The sequence below is a fragment of the Scedosporium apiospermum genome (genome assembly GCF_000732125.1).
Source record: "Scedosporium apiospermum strain IHEM 14462 chromosome Unknown SEQ_SAPIO_0110, whole genome shotgun sequence".
NCBI lineage: Eukaryota > Fungi > Ascomycota > Sordariomycetes > Microascales > Microascaceae > Scedosporium > Scedosporium apiospermum.
The window spans coordinates 338424-350777 of NW_015971811.1; the positions used below are offsets into that span (position 1 = coordinate 338424).

Below are 12354 nucleotides of genomic sequence, written 5' to 3' on the forward strand. Positions count from 1 at the left end.
GCGGCCTCCAGATCAAGAACTGCGGCTGCTCCGCAAAATCCATGATCTCGGCGATGCTGAGCATCCCAAGGGTGTCAGTACAACGGCCTCTATGGCCCTCGTAATCTTGGAGATACTATTGAACATGTCCCATAGTAAAATGCCACTACGAGTACCTTTCGGGAACGCTATTACTGTAGACCCTTTCCGAGCTGATTGATTCCGAATCGTTCCGCGGTAGTGTGCTACAACCCGTTAGCAGACGTTACCGCGATGGGTAGAGACTCGTACATAAATTCTTGCTTCCTTCTACTGCACGATCAGGGAGCGGGCTTGAAAAGCACCCTTGGGCGTGGATGTAGATTTAGGATATCCTCGCGACAACGAAAGAAGCTTTCCTGTTTCGATAGATGGATTTAGAAAACAGGGTGTTTTGGCTAGATATATCCACTACACGCCCGACGACGTCTCTTCCGGAACCCCCAAGCCCGAGGCGAAGACCCACTCATTAATCCGGCGTTGCGGTCTAGTAATTAGTGTTGTGAAGCAAGGTGATCGGCGTGTTAGTTCCAGTTTGGCCGTCATTTCGGCTCCGAGTCACGGGGCCGTTAACAGTGTCTGCTCTCATGGTCACTGTGTGGCATTGGGATCACGTGATTAGACACGACCTGGAGAGGCAGCATGGTACCTCTGTAGAGAGTGAGACTGAGAAGTCTGTCCGTTCGACAAAATCAAATAATTAATGTTTGGGACACCAGTATCTATAGAGCTGTACCTTCGTAGAGCGGTCTGGACAATGAAGATGGAAAGGACTTATGATATAGTAAAATCTAGAGCAACGAGATTGCCTCTTCTCCTCCGAAGCCTTCTCAGTGCCTATTTCGTGGTCTCTGCACACGTACCTGTTCGAAGCGGGTGGTTAGAGTCCCAAGACAAAGTTTCCAGGCTCAATTGAGGCGCCAAGATGGGCGCCCTTGCTCCCCCAAAAACGGCATCACACCCTTTTTCTTGTCGTACAGGCGCCATATCGCACTAAGTCCGCTGGCCGGAAATATCCAAATCGCGGGGCAAATTTCTTCTTTACACACTTTCGAAAACCTTAAAAAATCTCCAGTCAATAGTCTCTCGGTTTGCATCCAACGAGTCTCGACTTTCGACTGCGATCGCGGGAAGCCGCACACACCCACGAGCCAATATGGGGTCAATCAACTGGGTTTCCGACCCGGTCGCATCCATTGACCGACTATCAAATGGCAGGTCACTACCCCTCGCCCAGACTTACCCTGGTCCTGGAAGCTAGCTAATATTTGCGTCGTGATGGCAGATGTCCTCGAAGTGTGGCACGAATATAGGACCCCGATATTACTAGGTGTTTTCGTATCTCTACTAGGCCTTCGTGTGTATCTTCATACAAACGAGGAGCACGAAGACCTTGTTGCACTACCCAAATTGTACGGCGAGGAGAAACCCGCACCAGCACAGCGAGAAGTGCAAGAAAAGCCCAAGCCCAACCCCCAGACGCAGACCGAAACGAAGACGAAAACGAGGACAACCCCCAGCCCTACCAGAGAACCGCGACAAAGAACAGGCCCAAAAAGGATAAAGGGCGGGTTAACCAAGACCAAGGCCTCCTCTCAAACTCCCACCGAAGCTCCGGCAGTATTAAACACCGAGGCGCAAGTGCTCATCTTCTTCTCCTCCATCACCACCAACACGGCGCGCATCGCCAATGAATTCAAAGCGAACCTCGATGCCGCCGTAAAGGAACTCCCGGATCTCTCTGGTCGCAGCAAATTTCTCGAGGCCGAGGTGCTCGATCTGGCCGAAATCGACTTTGAAGACTACTTTGTCGCGCCGCCTGTCTCGAAGAAGGGAATCGACCTCTTTTACCTCATCCTCCTCCCCAGCTACAACATTGACACCATCAACGACACGTTCCTAGAGCACCTGAAGGAGACCCATTACGATTTCAGGATAGACACCGGCTCGCTGTCGGTGCTTTTGGGATACTCTGTCTTCGGCTTCGGCGACAAGGAGGGCTGGCCCGATGAGAAGGAGGGGTATTGCTTCCAGGCGAAGGAAGTGGATAAGTGGATGGCGAGGTTGACCGGCCGGAAGAGGGCGTACCCTGTCGGTATGGGAGATATCAAGAGGGACTACAAGGAGCGGATGGCTGAGTGGACGAGCGGTGTCACAGAAGTCCTTGGGCAGGTGGTGAGGACGGGAAGTTTGGGCGAGGGTTTACCGGGGAGCGGTAATGCCGTGGAGAGTGATGAGGAGTCTAGCGAGGCCGAGGAGGAGTATGATGACGGTGAGACGCTGGTGGATTCGGGTTCGGGAGATTCATCTGGCGACCTGGGCGATGTCGAGGATCTAGGCAAGATCGTAGAAGGTCTACCCTCTAAGGAGCCTAGGGCGAAGGCACCTCTTGCAGTCGACTTCACCACGTACGGAACAGACTCTGTCGCCTTGCCAAAGAGGAGAAAGGCTCCAGTCCAGGCCGCGAAAGAAATGGTCCCCAAGAACTCACCCACCTACGCCTCCCTCACAAAACAAGGCTACGCTATTGTCGGCTCCCACTCGGGCGTCAAAATCTGCCGATGGACCAAATCCGCCCTCCGCGGTCGCGGCTCCTGCTACAAGCTCTCCTTCTACGGCATCAATTCGCACCAATGCATGGAATCCACCCCCTCCCTCTCCTGCTCTAACAAGTGCGTCTTCTGCTGGCGCCACGGCACTAACCCGGTCGGTACGACGTGGCGCTGGGTCGTCGACCCGCCCGAGCTCATCTTCGATGGCATCAAGGCGAACCATTACCAGAAGATCAAGGTTCTGCGCGGCATGGCGGGCGTGCGTGCCGAGCGCTACGCCGAGGCTATGCGTATCCGACACTGCGCGCTGTCCCTTGTCGGCGAACCTATCTTTTACCCGCACATCAACGAGTTCCTCGCCCTGCTCCACGGCGACCGTATCTCATCCTTCCTCGTCTGCAACGCGCAGCACCCCGATCAGCTCGCGGCCCTCAAGGCCGTGACGCAGCTGTACGTCTCCATAGACGCATCTAACAGAGAATCTCTCCGCAAGATCGACCGACCGCTGCACCGCGATTTCTGGGAACGGTTCCAGCGCTGCCTTGACATCCTCCGCGAGAAGCGCTTCAAGCACCGCACCGTCTTCCGCCTGACGCTGGTCAAAGGCTTCAACATCGAAGACGAAGTCGAAGGATACGCGGACCTCGTCGAACGGGGCCTCCCCTGCTTCGTCGAGATCAAGGGCGTCACCTTCTGCGGCACCTCCACGTCGGCGAACCACGGTCTGCGCATGACAAACGTCCCCTTCTATTGGGAGGTCTGCGAGTTCGTAGAGGCCCTCGAGAAGAAGCTCAAGGAGAGGGGGCTCAAGTATGGAATCGCCGCCGAGCACGCGCATAGCTGCTGCGTGTTGATTGCTAGCGAGAGGTTCTTGGTCGACGGGAAGTGGCATACGAGGATCGATTATGATCGCTTCTTTGAGCTGCTGGAGGAGAGGGGCGCTGATGGCAATTGGACGCCCGAGGAATATATGGGTGAGGAGACGCCTGAGTGGGCGACTTGGGGGAATGGTGGGTTTGATCCGAGGGATGAGAGGGTTGATAGGAAGGGTCGCAAGATAGAGGCTTAGGTTAGAAGCTGGGACTTTGGTCCTGTTATTGGAAAATTGAAAGGGACTTCCAAGAACTGGATGTGTAAGAGGAATTTTCGGTGTTTGAAAGTAACCTGGTGCGTGCCTTGACAGCAGATTTCGAACCGAGGGGCCATTCTCCTCGTGTTTCTCGCATTAAACGCTCCTGCTAGAAACTTTCCCCAGGCCAAATGGACCTAGTTACCAAAACCAGAAAATAGTACACTCGATATTCTCTACACAAGCTCTATAGAAACCACCTCATTCCAGGAATAGTATACAGGTTGAGAGAACACACTTGTGCACACTCTCCTCCCCTCCCTTCACATCATGAAATGAAAAGAACCCATTACCATGCCTCTTGCTTTCCTTCCCATTTCATCAGCAGATTTTCTGAGTGAATAGCAAGCAATGGATTCTGAGAAATATGAGGGTGAGAGGTTGTGTGTGTATGCGCAATAAAAAAGAAAGAGTTGGGGGGGGGTTGTCCTCCTGTCGTATTCGCTTCAATCATTTTTCATGAAGGGGTTCTTTCTCCCTTTCTTGGCTTCCTTGCAGTCCGCTCTCGCTCTCTCTTTTTCCTTCTTCTCTCAGAGGGGTTTCGACTTCTTTTCACCCCTTTCCCTCGTGAACAAGGGTCAATATCAGGTTAATACATGTATGCAAATAAACGGGAGCTGAGCACGAGAGTGCAAAGAGCCTCTAGCGTGGGTGATGTCTAGTCGAGGCCGACAGTGGGGGGCATGGTGGGGATGGATGCCTCGGCGTTGGTGCCGATCTTCAGGGTTGGGTCGGCGGCGATCAGTTCGGCAAGAATGTCTAATACTTGCTGTTTGGGGGGAGAGGAGAGTTTAGAAATATGCGCAAGCTTCAGTTAGGGGGGGATGAATGTTACCTTGGAGACGGTCTGGTCATAGATGCCGATGAGATCACCAGGAGAAGGATAGACCTTGAGGGCCTTGTAGAAGGCCAACGCGGCGTCAAAGGTGGTGTTGGCTATGGGAGGGGATAAAAGAGTTAGCAGGGTCACCCACATTCCGTATAGATGCAAATGGCTTCGCATCCATGTGACTCCTCAGGGAGCACCCCTTCTCCCATTCCATCCCCATCCTAGAACCTTTTCCTTAAGGGAGAGCGAAAACTTACGATCAGCGCTCAGAACCTCGCCCTTGGAGACCTGTTCCATGAAGTACCTCTCCCTTTCGGAGGGATCACGAGGGAAGCCATCCTCGATAGCAGCTTGGACGGCGAGTTTTATCTTCTGGCGTTGCAGCTGCGACTGGGCCTTCTGATCCTCCTTTTCGGCGCGGGCTCGGTGGCGTTCGTTGCGACGGAGACTGCGGCGGAACTCGGGTTCCGATCGACGTTTGTAGTCGAAGTAGACGGCGTAGGCTTTGTTCGAGAAAGGAAGTATGTGAGTATAGGAAGAGACCATGTATTTTGGTTGAACAGGAAGGTCCCTCAAAGTTTGCTTGAAGGGGGAGACAGAGCAGAGAGCATTCTTCCATTGGGTACCTGGGTTTGGCAGCTCGATGATAAAACATACCTAGAACGCCAGTGACAGCGGTTGCGACCGAGGCCGTCACGAGAACCGATGTTTGTACCATGTTTGTGGATATGATAGAGTGTGGATGATTAGGGGAGATAAAAAAGTGTTGATCGTTAGGGGAAAACCGAGGTGAGGTGACGCAAGGATAGAAAAGAAAAAAAAATAAACCGGGATAAGCAGCCCAAGCCTTGAAGAGAAGGAATAGAAAAAAGGTAAGAAAGCCCTGAAACCGTAATATAGACGTACAATTCCCAAAAGACACCAAAGGAGATGTTCCGTCCGCCGAGAAGCTGAATCGTTGGAAAATGGAGATGCTGGAAAAATGAACCCGGGTTTTTTCGCTTCTTTTTTTTCTGGCCGATTTTAGCAGAGCTTTCGAAGAGCCTTACCTTGGACCCAGTTTTTTCGCAGTCGCGGTATTCCGGGATTCAGCCGCGTCAGGTGGAAAGACTGGAAAACACTGGCGAGCACGGACCTATGACGCTGGACCTGAAGTGGGGCATCGCTCCATCTGTCGAACTCCAGTCAGTGAACAGCTGCAGACGGAAACAGTTGCATATCACGTGATGAGACCTCGAACTGCTGTGAGACGCCTCGGTACAATCTACAATGTACCTCGACAAGCAAGGAAGGTCCAGTGTCGGGACAGCACATCAATTGATCTCTCCTTGAAGTAATGGAGAGCTCCTCCTGAGTGCTAGCCCGGTTTAATTTGGACTCAAGGGGCCTTATTCCAAAGCCCGAAAGGTGTAGATTCTGGAAATCGCAGCCTTTTATCTCCAAAGATATATTCATTTTTCTCTCTTTTCAATCTGAACCGGTTTGCGAGCGCCATAACCTCCTGCAAACCTCATCACCATGTCCTCCCTTCGAAGCGGGCCGAAGAGGAAGGGCCGCATAAACCCAAAGCTGATATCCGCTCCCATCAGTCAAGATGTCAACACACCGCCTCGGGGAGGGCCTCCGGGGCCCCCAGGACCAGGGGGGCCGCCACCAAGGCCAAGTGCTGAACTCCCTCCGGACGCTCGTCGACGCGCAGCCCCCCCTCAAGGGGGTAAGGTGAGTATAATGATTCCCACCAGATCAGTAGAATTGTTTGGATCTAGCTTCTAATGCCTTTTTCAGAATCAGACCTCCGACCTCGTCAAGCGCCGCTACTCGACCCGCTTCAATAATGCGCCGATTAACTTTGACCTGTCGACACCACCAATGCCCAGCTCAGGCGCCTTTGATAAGTATCAGGCTGAAGATCGGGATAGATCCCGGAATAGAGATAGGCCTCGCACGCGAGACCGAGATGACAGAGACCGGCGGCCACCGCCGTCACGTGGCGGAGGCAATGCGCCGCCGATTGATATGAAAGCCCTCCGAGACCCGAAGCTCAACGCTGAACAATGTTAGTACTTTACGGCTCTTATCCCTTTCTTGTCCTTATGCTAACTGATAGCTTCCAGATGTCGCCGAGGTGCTTGGCGATGTCGACGAGGACCAGATCCGAGATTTTGAGGACGGCCTACAGAAGCTGAGGGGACGAGCCGCCGCCGATCTTCAGCAGAATGTCCTCCAGAACCGAACGCAATTCATCAAGATCAGCAAAGAGGCGGAGAAGCTCAAAGGGGAAATGCGAACTCTGAGAAATCTCATGGCCGAGCTCAAGGCCAACACCACCGCTCTACGTACCAGTTCGGCGGGGGCGGGTGACCTTGCTCTCGACGGAGAGTTGTCCTCGGGAATGAGCAAGCGGGATAAGCGGAGCTCCGTAGCCGATAGAAGCGCGCTGTGGAACTCGCAGATGCAGGTATTGCCTAATACCTTCTCCCTTTCCAAGATATCTCAACGGTGGAGTGACCGCCATTACTAACTTGGCAAATGAACGCAGGCCCTCTACAAAAACGTGGAAGGATCGCAAAAGTTCCTACCCAACTCCTCTGGCCGACATGTCATTCAGAATGCAGGTCCTTGGATTGAGCTTGACAACGCCACCTACAAATCTCGCCGGGCCATGCAAATCTTCCTTCTCAATGACCATCTTTTGATCGCATCACGCAAGAAGAGAAAGGCGGATGCCAGCGGGGCAACTGACAACCGTGGTCCCATGACCAAGCTTGTAGCGGACCGATGTTGGCCGCTGCTAGATATCGAAATTGTAGACATGGCCGGGTCCAGCGACTCGTCAACTGGCCGGAACAAACTTGCGGACGCCATCATGGTCCGCGGCATTGGCCAGGATTCATTCATCTATCGCACTGAAAAGCCCGAGGACCCCGAAAAGGGAACTCTTCTCCTCAACATCAGAAAGGCCGTCGAAGAGCTCCGTCGGAGCCTCCGATCCGAGATGGAAGCCAACAACAAGGCCAAGGAGACCATCAACTACTTCGCCTCTCGAGACCCAGGCCTGCTGCAGAAGACCGAGCTGCTCGAGACCCTGTCGGACATCAAGGACATGCTCATCGAAGTGGACGGGAAGCAGCAGAACCTGCGGTGGGTGGAAAGCCAGATGGATGAGCTTGATATCGACATTGCTCTCCAGAACCTCGAACCGGCGGTGGCTCGGGTCGAAATGCTGAAGAACCTGGCGAGGAGCCTCAAGAACAACGTCGTCGCGCAGGACTTTATCAACTTCAAGGTCGAGGAGCGATGTGCTCGGCTCGCGGCTCTCATCACGCGGGAGCTGGAGGCCTCGCATAGTGATCAGACTAAGACGAGGCGGAACGTCGATTGGCTTACGCGTCTTGGCTTTGAGGATAGTGCTAGAGAAGCTTATCTTGCAGCTCGGAGCGACATTATTCAGAAACGATCAAGGTTAGTGTGGACCCCCTTCCCCATCTCCCTTATTTGCACAGCAGCGGAAGAGTTTCTAATCAGGAACGATGGATACCAGGCAATGTATTTTCCAAGGTGACCTCCACCTATACATTTGGGAGGTATCCTACGTCTACTTCCAAATCATCCGCAACACCGTCACGTGCTTCCAGGCCTGCTTCCCGCCGTCGATGATGAGCGCCTGCGTGAAATGGGCCAAGACGGAAGTCGAGGCGTTCAACGTCATCCTGGCGAGGCAGCTGAGCGGGACGGATCGGGACAGCGCCGTGTGGAAGAATTGCATGGAGAGGGCTCACGAACATGCAAGGCTGCTTTCAGAGGTTGGTTTGGATTTCAAGAATCTGGTTGGGAAGGAGTTGAAGCAGACGAATGGGGCCAATGGTGCTTCGGGTCTAGGTTTGAAGTAGGGTGCTTTGAAGATGGATTGGAGATTTGAGTGGCCTGGTTTGAGGTGTTTGAGGTGTACATAATGTGCGGATACATATACTGGGTAGGAAGAAGTGTGAGGCATCGATTGTATTGGTGCCGGATACCCCTCAAGTTAGCTGGAGGATTTATATTGCATTTTTGAAGATTTTCCACGGAGTCCTAAATCAACCACGACGTATCAAGCACTTCGTATGATCTGGATGGCATCAAGGTCCTTCTGATGAGATGTTACACGTGACATTCTAGCGATTGACCGCGATTTGGTTCCCAGGAAGACCAGAGGCATCACATCCCGCCCAGAATTGTTACTTCGTAATAGTCGATGAATTAATACTTTTAAGTACCTCAGTAGCTAAAATTGATACTAATTGATATTGAAGTATGCCTGAGCGCTGGCTGGAAGCTGAAGTTAAAAGAGGCAAGAAAATTTCAATCAATGCGCCACTCCCTGTGCCTGGTTTGCAATTTCCGCGCCTAATATTGCTCTTACTGTAGTGCTGTTGTATTTCCTGTATTTCCCCCTTTAGGGGCACTGAGCACGCTACCTCGTCCCAAAACGTCACCACCAACAGCATTGATGAGAGTTGCCCCCGCCTTGTGCTTCTGCTTGTGCCGCCTCCCATGCTCTCAATCTCTCAACCCCCCCGTGCGCTTGTGCCTGGCTGCTCGTTGCCCCCCTCTAATTTAGTGTACTCAATTTACCGTCCCTCCTGCGGTTCCTACACAATTCAACGCGAAACCAAACCACACATCGAACCTGCCCACCAACGACAGCCTCAATCAACAATAGCCCTTAATCCGAACGAAGCGAAGACAGCGAAAGAAATCCAAGCCGCGAACATCCCCGAATAACCATCAACCGCCATCGAATTCAATAGCTTTCCCTCTCGGCGTTCGAATTATCTCAATCCCCCGACCCGAACCAGAACCCCACAGCATCTCCAAACTCCCCGTGATGGACACTACTATGGAAGATGTCGGGCGTGTACCCACCGAGCCCCTCGTCAACCTCGAACCCGCGACCGTCCCCACGCTCGATGGATGGATCGAGAGTCTGATGAGCTGTAAGCAGCTCTCTGAGCTCGACGTCCAGAGGCTTTGCGAAAAGGTTCGTCGTCTTTTCTTTTGTTCTTCGTCTCGTGGTCCTGTGTTTTCTGTCGATCAGATTTGGGGAGGCGACACGAGCCCAACTTAGCAACCTCCCCGTCAATCTTGCGTCTTGGCATCGAGGCATCTCTTTGTCGACGACATCCCTACTCTCTTTCACCGATATTCCTATCCTTCTTTTTATTCGCTAAAGATGCCGCTCGATCATTATCGGACTCGGATGCGACCGTGGTCGATGTCTGTTTCGTTCATTCGCTAATCGATGTCAAAAATAGGCGCGAGAAGTCCTCCAGGAGGAATCCAACGTACAGCCCGTCGTATGTTTCTACCGTCGCCAGTTTCCATCATCCATCTCCTCTTCGCTCTTCCCTCGCGAATATACAAATGGCGGGGAAGTGAATGCGGGGGTAAAGCATGACGCGAGAGGAGAGACAAGCTGACCGCCGCTGCCTACTGCTAGAAATGCCCCGTTACCGTGTGTGGCGATATCCATGGCCAGTTCCATGATCTCATGGAGCTGTTCAAGATTGGCGGTCCTAACCCTGATACCAATTACCTCTTTATGGGTACGTCTATGATAAAATCATAAGTCCATCACAGTGAGAGCTGCACTCAATGGAGGGGAAACGGAGACGGCCAACCAAGTGGCAAAAGTGAAAGAGGGGGAAAGAAGGCAGAAATATCTCAAGGAATCCAAACGACTAACGACATGACCCCTCCTATAGGCGACTACGTCGATCGAGGATACTATTCCGTCGAGACCGTCACCCTCCTCGTCGCCCTCAAGATCCGCTACCCCCAACGCATCACCATCCTGCGCGGCAACCACGAATCCCGCCAAATCACACAAGTCTACGGCTTCTACGACGAGTGCCTCAGGAAGTACGGCAACGCCAACGTGTGGAAGTACTTCACCGACCTCTTCGACTACCTCCCCCTCACCGCCCTCATCGAGAACCAGATCTTCTGCCTCCACGGCGGCCTGTCGCCTAGCATCGACACCCTCGACAACATCCGCGCCCTCGACCGAATCCAGGAGGTGCCCCACGAGGGCCCCATGTGCGACCTGCTCTGGTCGGATCCCGACGACCGCTGCGGTTGGGGTATTTCCCCCAGAGGTGCTGGTTATACGTTTGGGCAGGATATATCGGAGGCTTTTAACCATAATAATGGTTTGACCTTGATTGCTCGTGCTCACCAGTTGGTGATGGAGGGATATAACTGGTCCCAAGATCGCCATGTGGTGACCATCTTTTCGGGTATGTGGATGGTCTCTCTCTATTTTCTCGCCGGCTCTCGCTAACGATATGTTTTTCTCGTTCCTAGCGCCCAATTACTGCTACAGGTGCGGTAACCAAGCCGCTATCATGGAGATTGATGAGCATCTGAAATATACTTTGTATGTTTATAACGAACGGGCCTCCACAAAGCTTCAACCCGTACCCTCGATGGATCAGCTCTCTAACCCTGTCTGATTAGCTTGCAATTCGATCCATGCCCACGCGCTGGCGAGCCAATGGTTTCGAGACGTAAGTTTTCCCCATCCCATCGACTGACATCAAGTCCTCCGTGGGGGTAGATTGCCCTAACATATTGTAGGAACACCCGACTACTTCCTGTAATGAATATAATACCCCCTAGCGGTTTCGACAAATCCAAGCGGTCAAAAAAGACAAGAAACACATACTTCCTCCCCCTTTTCATGAATGAACATCTTAACCCTCTCTCTCTCTCTCTCTCTCTCTCTTTGTGAAACGAAAAAGAAACATACGAAGAAACTTTAAATGAAACGTTTGGAATGAGATCATTGACCTTCTCCCTTGACGAAATATGGTTCTTCTTTTATTACCTTCCCTTGTCTTGTAGGAACAGCAAAACTCTGGTATACGAATAAAGGGAATACAGGGAGGGAGGGCATCCTCGAATTTTAGACTTCTCTTTTTTTCTTGTTTTATCTCCTTCGAATGAAGGTGTTGAAATAGGGAGTGTCGAAACGAACCTTGATAGGAAAAACACGAAACTTGAAGGAGAGGGAAGGAGATTACGACTGTTTTGGGGGAGTGGATGTGGCTCTGCTTGCTTTTAGATATCGCTTTCTCTTTTTGCCTTCTTTTTTAATGCATTGTTTGGCCTCTTATTCTTTCCACATCCTACTAGATTGGTCCCTTTTTTGGGGGACTGGGTGAATATGTCTGTAAACCTCTTTTGCGGGGTGGGCGGAATGAAGATTGGCTCCGGATCCCTAGAGTCGTGTGATCGATTGCCCGAGGAACATGTTCAGTCAGGAGATGAACTCCTGTAGAAGACATGAAGTTCAAGGGACTTGGATGAGACAGGCTTTTTTTTGTACGATGCGAGCTTGTCCGTCCCGGAATATGTGCTGTCGAGGGGAAGGATCTTGTCTTGCCGATGACAAGGTCCCTGCCTGAGCTATCGCGGTGCAACGGCTAGACTTAGGTACCCGTTGTTAGTGACTTCCCAGCTTTACATATCATCGAGTCTACGGACCTGTGTCCCGCATCGGGTTCTGTCCTGACATGAGAGATGAAGAGGGTAAGAGGACGAAGGGTGCCCGGGACCCATAGAAAGAGTGAACGAGGGCTTTCCATTTCCTTCTTCGACCCACGTTCAACATAATAAGAAACGAAGCTCTAGGTCGACTTCAACACCACCCCGAGAAGGAGAAAAGATCAATGATGCTAATAGCTTACTCTATTCATTAGACTTTCGCTTCCTACTATCCACGTCCCTAAAAGGGATTCGAAAAAGAGGGGAAAAAAAAAGAGGACAAGTACTTCAAATCCCGC

At 52.1% G+C, this 12354-nt stretch overlaps 2 protein-coding genes and 1 pseudogene across 2 annotated transcripts; 2 read left to right on the forward strand and 1 right to left on the reverse strand.

The window, feature by feature from the left end:
- Positions 1-1296: 1296 nt before the first annotated feature.
- Positions 1297-3639, forward strand: SAPIO_CDS7073 (annotated as a pseudogene; the record flags this gene model as incomplete).
- Positions 3640-4357: 718 nt separating this feature from the next.
- Positions 4358-5246, reverse strand: SAPIO_CDS7074 (uncharacterized protein; the record flags this gene model as incomplete). The annotated part of the gene is made up of 4 exons (XM_016789008.1): positions 4358-4468; positions 4535-4635; positions 4786-5031; positions 5186-5246. The coding sequence occupies 4 exons, from the start codon at positions 5244-5246 to the stop codon at positions 4358-4360; spliced, it is 519 nt and encodes a 172-aa protein (XP_016640835.1).
- Positions 5247-6122: 876 nt separating this feature from the next.
- On the forward strand, positions 6123-11169 carry SAPIO_CDS7075 ([Myosin-light-chain] phosphatase; the record flags this gene model as incomplete). Its single annotated transcript, XM_016789009.1, has 12 exons — positions 6123-6242; positions 6314-6584; positions 6643-6986; positions 7068-7990; positions 8070-8407; positions 9319-9548; positions 9823-9864; positions 10008-10113; positions 10273-10806; positions 10874-10946; positions 11027-11076; positions 11147-11169. The coding sequence occupies 12 exons, from the start codon at positions 6123-6125 to the stop codon at positions 11167-11169; spliced, it is 3054 nt and encodes a 1017-aa protein (XP_016640836.1).
- Positions 11170-12354: the final 1185 nt, after the last annotated feature.